Source organism: Panthera leo, chromosome C2 (assembly GCF_018350215.1).
Source record: "Panthera leo isolate Ple1 chromosome C2, P.leo_Ple1_pat1.1, whole genome shotgun sequence".
Lineage (NCBI taxonomy): Eukaryota > Metazoa > Chordata > Mammalia > Carnivora > Felidae > Panthera > Panthera leo.
In genome coordinates, this window is record NC_056687.1 from 152,578,311 (window position 1) to 152,590,475 (window position 12,165).

Consider the following 12,165-nt stretch of genomic DNA (forward strand, 5'->3'; position numbering starts at 1 on the left):
TGGCCTCAGGGTACCTGCTCCCTACCACCCACTCTTGTCCTCTCCGGGAGGAAGGGCAGCAACCAGCAGAAAGAGCTCAGAAACGGGAAAGGCACTAGGGAACTTGGGATTTACCCTCGGCAAGCGGGATGGGGAAGACCGACAAGGGAAGAAAGAGGAAAAGAACTCGCTGCTGTGTCAGAGCCACAGATAGGCTTGGAACCCGGTGAGTTTTTTCTGCCTGGCATTATGCAGGAAGTTCAAGGTAAAGTCACCGAGGGGCTTGGGGCACTGGATTAAAAACAGAAAAGGGGCGGAAAAGACTTATTATTTTCTGAGTATCGCTATCCACCCTCAGGCCTCCCTTACAAGGGCAAGAAGCAAGTTCATTCATCATCTTAATGGCCGGGCCAAGATGACTATAAACATCTAAGGGTTGCATTTTACTCGGGGCGACTATTAACTTGACAAGAGACGGGAGAAAGCAGAACACAATGAAAATCAGTTCCTGCCGCGAAGGAGAGCAGCCGCAGAGGGAAGGCAGGCTCTCTGAAATGTGCTCACACACCAACGGCCACTCGCGCTCCTGCCTGCAAACCCTTCCTGACGCAATGCTGGCCTTCCCAGCTCCACGGAAGACTCTCATCGTGTTCCTTGGTGCAGGTGCAGTTCCTGTGTGCAAACTTCTATCTGAGAACAGGCCAGGGCACTCCCACAAATATAAAGGCATACAAACACGTAAGTACCTAATCTTTCCCACTCTTCTTTGTGTTAGAAATGGGATCATTTTTATCGCCTGGCGCCATCTTGAGTGGTTTGCCTTGAAAGGGAGAAGAGAGAAGCCCCTGAGAGAAGGCCTTTCTGTGGTAAAGGTAGATACAAACTGGAAGAATCACTTTATAAGAAAAACAAACTTATGAGCCCTCCTCTGCCTTTGTCATAAAGAACAAGCCATTGAACGCCACAAAAGCTGACCTGGTGCTTTCAACTCAGAGGCCAAGTTTAATTTGGAATGCAAAGCACTCCTCAGAAAGAGCAAAACTAAGCTCTCCTTCACACCACTTCTAATGGACACCATCAGGCTTCCCACACTGGGCCCTGTCGTGGGAGGAGACAGAAGGGCCCAGGGCCCACTTCGCTACCTCGGTCTCTCAGGGAGGTTAGATGGTGACACCACAGTGTGTCAGTGGGATTCAGTGACTTACAAACAACCGGGGCCGGGCACTAACTATGTTTCTTATGAACTTGAAAGGGCAGAAAGCTCTAAAAGGCACTGTAAGTGGTAGGTCTCCATTTTCCCAGCGGGATTCAGGACTCTACTGTTTCCTTACTGGTCTCTTTCCTTCCGGCAATCCCAAGACTGAGTCTCACCCGGTCTTCCCTGGTCTGTTTGCTCTTTCTTGGTTCTTCCTCCAGCATGTCACAAACCTCTGTCCTCTCTTCTATTTCCTTAGTCCGTATTTTCAGTAGAGAACACATAGGGCCCATCACTGCCTGGCTGATAAAAATGCTGCATTCTCCCCACCAGGCTTCACTGGGCCTGCAGACCTTTGGGTCGGTCCTCTCTGCTGAGGGAGCATGATGCAGGCTAAGGGGCAAGCACAAGCTAGCACCGCCCCCCTCCCTAGGTGGGACATGTGTGGTATTCCTTGGACACCCCCGGCTACCCAAAACGGGAAAGGACAAAACAAAACAAAAAGCAAACGGTTAAGAAAAAGGCAATCCCATCCACAGCCTAAAGTCCAGGAACTCCCTACAATCTTAAGGTTAATGCTTTGCTAGACAGAAAAACAACCTTAGACTGACAACAGCTAGGCCTCCAGTAAGTCTTTAGCACATGCACGTCTCTCTGGAAACTCCCTCTTGACTTTGTCTCTGACTCCATGAAACCGTCACCCCCCCCGCCCCCCACACTTTCAGTGCAGCTCTTCCTGCCTCCAGGTCCTGTCCCTATGCTTTCATAAAATCACCTTTTTGCGGGGCGCCTGGGTGGCGCAGTCGGTTAAGCGTCCGACTTCAGCTCAGGTCACGATCTCGCGGTCCGTGAGTTCGAGCCCCGCGTCGGGCTCTGGGCTGACGGCTCAGAGCCTGGAGCCTGCTTCCGATTCTGTGTCTCCCTCTCTCTCTGCCCCTCCCCGTTCATGCTCTGTCTCTCTCTGTCTCAAAAATAAATAAACGTTAAAAAAAAAATCACCTTTTTGCACCAAAGACATCTTCAAGAATTCTTTCTTGCTTGTTGGCTCCAGACCCCACGAACCCCCCATCACCCTCCAAATTTATCACTCTCCCTGCCCAAAGACTCCGGGCCTAGCCCTACATTGTTTCGCGAGTACATTATTTTCCTCATTCTCTAAACTCTGATATTCATCACACATATCACACATTTGAACCATTATAGATCTTGGATTCTAAAAACTCAACATCCCCAAACCAAAAATTCTAACACTTTGGCAAATAGTAATGAAAAAAAAAATCAATAGGCATTATTAAAAAAAAATTTTTTTAATGTTTATTTATTTTTGAGAGAGACAGAGACAGAATGCGAGTGGGTTAGGGGCAGAGAGAGAGGGAGACACAGAAGCAGAAGCAGGCTCCAGGCTGTGAGCTGTCAGCACAGAGCCCGATGCGGGGCTCGAACTCACGAGCTCTGAGATCATGACCTGAGCCGAAGTCAGACGCTCAACAGTCTGAGCCACCCAGGCGCCCCAATCAATAGGCATTATTAAAAGCAAACAAATGGGGACTACAAAAGTTAGCCCACTTACTTAACTGATATATATAGTTACACGTGTATATGTGTAAATATATATATATATATACACATATACATATACATATATATACATATATACATATACATACATATATACATATATATACATATATATTTACATATACACATATATGTATATTTACACACACACACATATATACACCAAATTTTCCATTATTTTCACGTAATTTCATTTTTTTAAATAAAGGTAACTAATTAAATATAAAAATATGTTTGTTTAACACTAGCTCTATTTTTTGACGTTATGAAGGCCCATGCACACACACTCCTGCAATCCCTTTGTTAAGACCACAGGTCTTGATTTTCAGTTTAAAAGGAAGAGTCTGGGCGCCTGGCTGGGTCAGTGGGTCAAGCGTCCAATTCTTGATTTTGGCTCAGGTCATGATCTCATGGTTCAAGGGTTCAAGCCGTGTTGGGCTCTGTGCTGACAGCACGGAGCCTGCTTGGGATTCTGTCTAACCTCCCTCTCTGCCCCTTCCCCACTCATACTCCTCTCTCTCTCTCTCCAAATAAAATAAACATTAAAAAAAAAAAAAAAGGAAGAGTCAACACCCTCTGACTGACAGCGCACCGTCTAGTATTCTTGCTTTTTCCCCCTCCTCCCCCTCAGCATGTAATCTTGGTCTGGAGTAGGTGACCAGTGCACACCTTCTGAGTAAATGAATGAATTACAGACTTGGTGCTTGTGGGTGGCGGGGGCCGCCATGGTAGCCGCGCATCACGTACGAGTAGTCTGCACAGACGCCATTTGACCCTCGGCACGTCTCATTTCACAGAGAAGGAAACTGAGTCACAGAGAGAAGACCCTTGGCTCAAGGTCCTGCTGAGCGCAAGAAACAGAGCTGAGTTTCTGCATCTGCGTGGGACGGGAGCGAGAGCCTCGCCTTCCCTCTCCCCCACCTTGGCGGCTTGCTGTGTTACTTCTAAGAATTTCTGAAGCACAACCCCCGGCTTGGCTGCCTCTTGCAATCGTGCAAGGGTTTTGAGAACATCATTGGCTTTAAAGTGCCATGCATACTACCTGTAAATTGACCCTCCCTCCCCCCAAGCAGACACTCACACTTGAACCCCCAAATCTCTTTGGCTAGCTAACCTGCCACCCAGGGACAGGTGTGAAATGTAGTCACGCCTGCACACACACCAGGGTCTACCCCAGATACATATCCACGTGACAACAGGCAGGCGGGAGAACTGCCTACAGCATATGGAAAACAGCTAAGTCAGAGGTCACGAGTTGGTGGCCTACAGACTAGATGCAGTCAGTTGGATATGTTTTGTTTGGCCCATACAATGTTCAGAAAACATTTTAATTAGCTGCCAAAGTCATGAGATTTCACATAAAAATGTGGACTTCTGGCTTTTCTTGAAAAGTAGGAAATCTGGCTGCATCGGCCCTCACTCCCACCTGGGAACCGTGGCCTGCTCTCTCTGGATGAGGCCCCGTTTTTCCACAGTCTTCCCTGCCTCCTACTGTCCCACACCTGGGCCCCGTGTCCCACTTACGATACTAGCCTTGCGCCACTCCCGTAAGACCGTGAGGTGTGCATCGCTAGTTCTCGAGCTAGAACCCTGGCAAAGTTCCGTTACGCTAACTTGTGACTTCTGGAAGTCTAGAAAGTGAGGTGTTTAGGTTGCATAATGCTTCCAACCCTGTGGGCATCTCTACAGGTTCTGGGGAACCTCACACAGACGTGTTACACCTTTCAGGGTGCCCCACCCCACTTCCAGTTGCCAGCGGCTGCAACCCTGTGCTTGAATGGAACTTTCCAGAATGAGGTTGGTTGTTCTGGCCACGCACAGCACAGGATAGAGGTCTGGGGGATGCGTGCTCCTAGAAAGCTTCAACCACTGACTCCCCCAGCTGCCTCAGCCCCCAAGTTTGGGTTTTACACTGCTTCCCAGGGTTGTCCTGGGATGAAGTCCCACTGCCCACTGTGGCAGCTGGTTGAACAGCACCCCCTGCATTAGCCGCCTCCACCTGTCTGTCGCTGCTCCATTTCCCTCCCAGTATTTCTTGCACCTCTCAAACAAACTGCCCTCAATTCCTTGCTTCAAGGTCAGCGTCTGGGAGATCCAAACCAAGAGAGCACTCACGCCACAGAGGATGCTAGGTCAGGGAACCCCTCCTCGTTCTTTCTCGCCAAGCACGACCTCTTCTGTAACTCTGTGGCAAGCCACCACGCCCCCTTGGGACCCAAAGGTCACCTGGGAGTACCCTTGCACTATCTTCAAGCTTACAACTGTCCATGTCCCTGTCTGTTCCCATGCGGGCCCTAACAGGCACTGACTGCCATGAAGATACGTGACCACGCACCCGGCCTCTTCTTTGAGCTTATCTGTCTGGCCACATGAAGCATTCCTGAGCGCCGGAGCCCCAACCGACAAGCAACTTCAGCATAGGACAGCAGGCATCTGCATTCCTAAAACGTCCAGAGGCCACGCTGCCACTCGGAGCGTCGCTGGCCCTTAGACCCACACGGGTAGCCTTTTTCCACCTTGCTGGATCGCTCCTGTCCCTCTTCCTCTGCCCTCTCACGGGGCTCCAGCCAGCTCTCCCCTTCACCGAATAAACTCACTCATCCATCCCAGCTCTGCGACGGCAGCACCAGCTGATATCAACTCTTCAGAGGAGGCCCATCCTCTTTCCCCAGCACTTATCTGGGAGCTTCAGGCAACCCGAGACTAGCTGGTGTAGGTCATCGCGTGCTTCAGAGCAATGTCACGTCCCAGTGCTCTGGACAGCAGATGGCCTCCGGTGCTGTTTGCTGACATGCCTCGCACCCCACTAGGCCAGGAGTTCTTCGCAAGCAGGGACCGGCCCTTACTCGTCTTTGGGTCCCCCAGCCGTTGGTACGGCCCCTGGCACTTAGCAGGTACCTAACGACTGCTGTCTGAACAAACGCGTTCCTGTTCCACGGAGGCAAGAAGAGCCGCTGCGTGCCGAGCGGCATCGCGGCGAGAAATTAAACTCAACTTTCCCTTGACCCCACAGCCACATGGTTGTACAACTCCGGAGGGGGGGTGGCACCATCCACGTAGCCTGTGGGGTGGTGTTCCGGGGGTGCCACTCACGCAGAATCTAACCTGAATGTGACCCTGGGGCTGTGTGGTGCAGATGTGTTCCAAGTGCATCGTCTCCGTTGTTCTTTACTCTCCTTTTCCACTGTGCCCCTCCCCCATCCCTATGCGACCCGGCACACGGCTTCACAGACGGCCACTACACGACCGCCGTGGGCTGCGCCCCGGCCAACCCGCACGTGCCGGCCAATGAGCGGCCACCGGCACACGAAGCCCCGTTTTACGGAGTGTTTTCACGTTAGCTTGATGGAGGCGAGAGAAAAGCCAGCAGATGGTTATCCAGTGTGCATCCCACATTTTTGTAAGCAGTCTTCCCTTACAGGAAAGAACCAGCGTGAATCTTTGGAAGCAGTTCTGCGTTACAGAGGACAGAAGAGTCCGTGTTAGGGGAGATGTTTTGTCCAGTCTCAGAAACGAACACATCACCAACTGGGTGATGACAGAGAAGACCGGAGACCTTGGAGGCCTACGCCCCGAGACGCCTTGTGGCTTTGGACAGAGGGAGAGCCACCCACCCACCCACCCACATCACCCATGCAGCCAGGGGAGGCATCGGAGCGGAGATCTGAGGGCAGGGCAGTTCGCTGAAGAAAATGGGGACGGAGGGAATTCTAGGATAAAGGCAGCTTTGGGTCTGAATTATAACTGGATTCAAGCGCACATGTGGGGCATGGCGAACACCGAGGCTGGGGAAGAGGGGAGGCAGGAAGCGGCGGCTCAGAACGGCCTCTCACCAACAGCTGAGGAGTCCAAACTCCCTTCTGAAGAATGTGAAGCAGCAACAGTGATGAGATTATGTTTCTTCCCAAATTTGTACGGTACAACTGATATTACAGTCTTAGTTTTTAAGTTAATTGTCTCAATTATGTCTTTACTGGGGCAATAAATCTTTTTTTTTTAACATTTGCTTCCTATTTTAAATGTCTGCAAAATTTGTTTTTTCTTACTTCTACGTTTCTTTGGCCCTAACACTTTATTCGACGACTCTATTCTTGAGTGCTTTATCTGTAAGTATCCTATTTCTCAGGAATAGTTTCATGCTTATTAAAGCTTCAACAGTTATTGAAGCAGATGCTGCCTTGCTCACATTCCCTAGAACTAACCAAAGGGTTGGTCACCTGAAGCCAGTGCCCTCTGGGCCAGAGGCTTCCAACTTCTCACTGCTGGAATTGTTCACTCACCCCAGGGAGTGTGGCTCATAGCCAGAGAAGGCTGGAAGTGCCAGGGTGTTAAAGCCCTTGGAGTGATTTTCTGTGGATGAATGGCGAGAGTCGGTGGAGAAATCTGGGGCGCCTGAGTGGCTCAGTCACTCTGGATTTTGGCTCAGGTCATGATCCTGGGGTTGTGGGATGGAGCCTTATGTCAGGCTCTGCACAGAGCATGGAACCTTCTTAAGATTCTCTCTCTCTCTCTCTCTCTCTCTCTCTCACTCTTTCTTTCCCTCTCTGTCCCTCTCCCCTGCTTGCATGTTTTTTTTAAGTTTATTTTTTTGAAGGGGGGGCAGAGAGAGAGAGAGAGAGAGAGAGAGAGAGAGACAGAAAGACACAGAAGCCAAAGTGGGCTCCAGGCTCTGCGCTGTCAGCACAGAGCCTGATGCGGGGCTCAAACTCAGGAATTGTGAGATCATGACTTGAGTCAAAGTCTGAGGCTTAACAGACTCAGTCACCCAGGTGCCCCTTGTGTACTCTCTTTCTTTTTCTCTCTCTCTCAAAAAAAAAAAAAAAAAGTTGGTGGAGAAATCCTCTAGCAGCTTCCTTACCCCTGGGAGTGACTCTGAGAGCGTGTTCCACAGAGACTGTCTGAGAAGGTCTGCAGCAGGACACAGCCCAAGTTCCCCATGGCTCATCAGCACACACTTTCCTAGCTTTCATCCCTTCCCCGTCTAAACGCACCACTCCCACAACGTGCCTCCTGAGATCACTCCCCAAATAAACCACCTGTACCTACATCATAGTGTCAGAGTCTGCTTTTGGGGAAATCTAAACTAGGAGAGTTAACAGACTTTATGAATTCTCACATATTCAGGGATGTCTTCATTTTGCCTTCCCGAGGGAGTACAACTTGGCTGGGTATAGAATTCTTAATTGACAAGAACCTACTCTGACTTTTTAATACTGTTAAAGAAGTCTATGGAACATTGGTTTCTTTGTTTTCTGTTAGGTATCAGTAGCATCACTTTCACGTTTTGAAAATTAAAAATCTCGTGAAGCTGTGTGTTGACATTAAAGTGTTCTCAGTATTTTTGCCTGGTATTTGCAGAGACCATTCAAGAGAATGGAGATCCTTCTTTGGTATCTACTCATGTCTTCTGTTCCAAGTATTCTGGACCCACTTATCTATGCTGATTCTCCAGTCTCCACCTTCTACATGTATAGTTTTCACCGTCATCCTTCTTCACTGATTTTTTTTTTTCTCTGAATCCTCAGAGACCATCTCAAATATGTCCTGTACAGCAATGAATCAGATTTCCATTCTACTAATTCTGCTCTTTCCTAATTACAGCATGTTTTAATTCTGCCATTGCTTTCTTGGTTTCATTATATTTCCTTATCCTATCTACAACCTTTATTTTTTTGGCCTCTCCGTTCATTCCTTTTTCATCCCAGTTTATCATTCTACTCTCTGATCTTTTGTGGTGCTCATATTTTTCTTGAATTTCATCAAGAACAAAAGTGGGTGCTCTGTAAAATTTACTTTTGTTTTCTATTAATAATCTTTCTAAAAGGTATGCTTTTCTTCCGTGTCCTGAGTTACACTCATCTTAGTTTATGTGGTAGAATCTTTCTGTAGGGTCCATGTTGGTTCTGTTAGGCCTACGTGGGGTGGGTGGGCTCTCTTGGTTCCTTTGTACCACCCATCTGGGTGCTATTAGAATCTTGCTCTGGGCTGAGTGATGCCATCTACATCTCCACGTGCAGTTGTGGTCATGGGAGAGGAATTTTTGTTTCTTTACCTTCTCCTATCACATTGAGGGTCACCTTCCCTGTTTTTCTAGACAGTCCTGCCCTCACGGCCGCTACGTGCTGTCTCTGTACCCTGCCACCTTTTCACGCTAATGCATCCCACATCCAGAAGAGCCCCCGAAACCTTGTCAACTCTCTGCCAAATTGAAACCAGGGCTCCCTGTGCCAAAGCTCGTTGGGATTCGATGGAGAAGAGATAAAAATGATCGGCTATAGGAGCTAATGACATACCTGTGGCCTTCCCAGGTACACTGTCCTCACCTGACTAGAGCCCCTCATCAAGAATGCCCGGGGGTTACTTACTACTCCTCAAGGTAGTCAGTATGATACAAGGGTGGGAATGGTACTCTCCTGCCACTTCAAGAGGGGACGATTCTGCTGAGTGATTTATGCTCTTGGGCATTCCTCCACGTCTTTCCACCCTATCATTCAGACTAAGGCTACATTTTACAACAGCCTCCCCTTACTCAGCCCTTTCCCTGCCTCATCCTGCTTCCCTCACTTCTCTCCTGCAGCATTCCTCCAATATGGCAGATGTGCCCAGATCCTACGTAGTAAGGAGGGAATGGGAAGATGCGTGTGAAACCCCTGGTATATAGTGGGTGGTCAATCACTGCTGTGGCCCATCCCCCAGATAGTTACAAGACTAAAGATAAAATCACTTGTTCAGGGCAATCTCTGTGAGAGACAGTCATCACGGTATTGTTTTTCAATTTTTTAAAAAAATATTTATTTTAAGAGAGAAAGCACACAGGCACGCACACGAGCAGGGTTGGGGCAGAGAGAGAGGGAGACAGGGAGAGGGAGAGAGGGAATCCCAAGCAGGGTCCATGCTCAGCACAGAGCCTGACATGAGGCTCAATCTCACAAACTGTGAGATCGTGACCTGAGCCGCAATCAAGAGCCAGATGCTTAACAGACTGAGCCACCTAGGCGCCCCTCATCACAGCATTAAAGAGAATAAAACTAGAATGAAATATCTACATAACAGGAATTTAAGGGTAATCCCATAGAATACTTTATGACAGAATATTATGTAGCCTCCATGCTAAAAAGAAACCTATGATGAAGGAAGTAAAGTAAGATATAGGCAGTTATACAGTTTATGAAATAATACTACCAAATCCTATATACCAAAAGAGCGGGGCCAGCTCTCAACTTTGTAGCAGACAACAGACAGAACAAAGCTTTGTCACAAGGATGACTGTGTCTATAGGCAAAAATAAGCCAAGGTACTTGGGGAGACACAGCTCTTCCTAATTCTGAGGCCGGAAAGAAATTTCTCCGGTGGGTCCTAAGTGAGAGGAGCCTGCAACGTAATGACCCAAGTCACCAACCACATCCTTTCAGTTACCCCAGAGAGGAGTTTTCCAGATCTGTCCTTGAGTCTGCCCCTCCCCCAAATCCACCCCCTACAAGACTATGGCACAGCACAGGAAATCCTATAAAAGACATTCTGTATGGAGCCAGAGATACTAGAACCCTAGAGATACTTGGTTCTCTCTTGACTGGGCTTACCCCAGGACAATTTTAGCTTACAGAGGATGGGAAGTGTGCCCTTCTCATAGTCCTTCTTGACCGCTTTTGTGACCTTCCCAACCCTGGTGTTCCTAAAAGCTATGAAGCAGCAGAGATTTGAGATAACCTCTTGTGAAGTTCTTGGAGCCCCATCACTACAGATCTCTCTATAGCCTTCAGGTGCCCCCTAAGCTGGGCAAGGTTGGTGTAATCCTGTCAAAACTGGTGAGCTTGCCAGGATCTGTGTCTGAACAGACGTTTTCTCACAGGCTTGAAGGCACGCTCAGTGCTCCTCTGTGGGCAGGGCACGACTGTTCCTCCAAAAGTGATTTTGGTTCCGTTTAACACAGATGTCAAGGTACTGCAGTTCCATGTTGTAAACACGTTGAAAAGTGACAAGATTTGCCTTCAAAACTGCTGTCAAGAGTTAGAGCAACCACCGGGAAGGGCGAGGTCTGTCTGAGCCCACTCATTCCTGTGGCCTCCTGGTGACTCGTTCTTCCTTCTTCCCATAGGTGGTTCACTGAGTTGGATTACAGGACAGGAGAGAATACCAACTGCTTTTTCCCTTCTGAGTCACTCGACTTAAACTTCAATTCATTCAAGTAAATTAGTTCATGCTGAAAAATTTACTCATTTCATGAAAGTAATTTAATTTCCTCAATTCACTCAAATATATCGTAAATAAACGTGCCAAAGCTTAGGCTGACATACGTGACCCTTTCATGGAAAACATCAAATGCACCAGGGGTGATAACAGGCAGCGATTTGTCCTCATTTCTTATCTCGTTCCTTGTAACTACCGATGTACAACTGGAATTCTCTAGAACATGAGAGTGTTTGGAGAAGTGGTGAGACAAAACAGGAGGGGGAGGGTTCCACGAGACAAAACGGATGGGGGGCAGTGTTAGATATGGATATCGCTCCAGCACCCTGTAGGTATCTACAGTTTCTTCTTTGGCCGCACCAATGCACCTTCTAAGTCCAGGAGGAGGAAAAATCCCCAGAGTTCCAAATGATGCCCCACATAACGAAACAGGCTTTGCAGAACCACTGCATGTTCCAAGCTGTGATGAAAGTTAGAGAACGCACCAGACGGAACAAAGGCTCCCTTTCGGGGGTGCCTTCCTTACCTTCTGCCACATGTTGATAAAGAAGAGCTCGCGGGAAACATTGAAGGACACGTTGGCATCGTAGGCGTCGTCCCCAAGGTTTGAGATGGAGATGTTTAGGGAGATATTCTTCACAGCTCCCAAAGCTAGGTATGGGGTTTTCTCATCCACACTGCAATGAGCAATAAACAGCAGTGAATGCCCTGAAGCTTTCATAACATCATATGAGGCATCAGAGGGTAGCTGAGGGTTGGGGGCAGAAACTCCACTGGGGTCAGAAGTACAAGTTCCAGGAAACTCATTCATTGGCCATGCATTCGTGGGTAAGCAGTTAGCTCCCATGGACCTCGGTTTCCTCATCTAACAGCCTAACTTGCTAGGCTTTTCTGGGGCTCACATCAAACTCAGAAAATCATAAGACATTTAATACCCTGGACATGGAATTCAGTCATGTATTCATTCAAGTATTTTTGAGCACCTACTAACTGCCAATCACTACTACTGTACATGCTAGAAGAAAGAACAGTAGACAGAGGTCTTGCCTTCGTGTGGCTTTAGGGAAACAGAAAACATATACAATGCAGCAAACGTACAGCATGGTCAGAACGTGGAGAAAATTCACAGAGAGTATGAAGGGTGGAGAACGTCAGATTGGAAGGGAGAGCGGGTTGTGATTTCAAATAGGGTAGTTGGGGAAGGCTCACTGGTGAGGTGACCTCTG

At 48.3% G+C, this 12,165-nt stretch overlaps 1 protein-coding gene across 1 annotated transcript in view; it reads right to left on the reverse strand.

Moving 5' to 3' along the window:
• ITGA9 (integrin subunit alpha 9) overlaps positions 1-12,165 on the reverse strand; it is a 342,670-nt gene that overhangs the window by 117,107 nt on the left and 213,398 nt on the right. Inside the window, 1 exon segment of the mRNA XM_042903314.1 lies at positions 11,466-11,616. Within this exon segment, the coding sequence (XP_042759248.1) occupies positions 11,466-11,616 (151 nt within the window).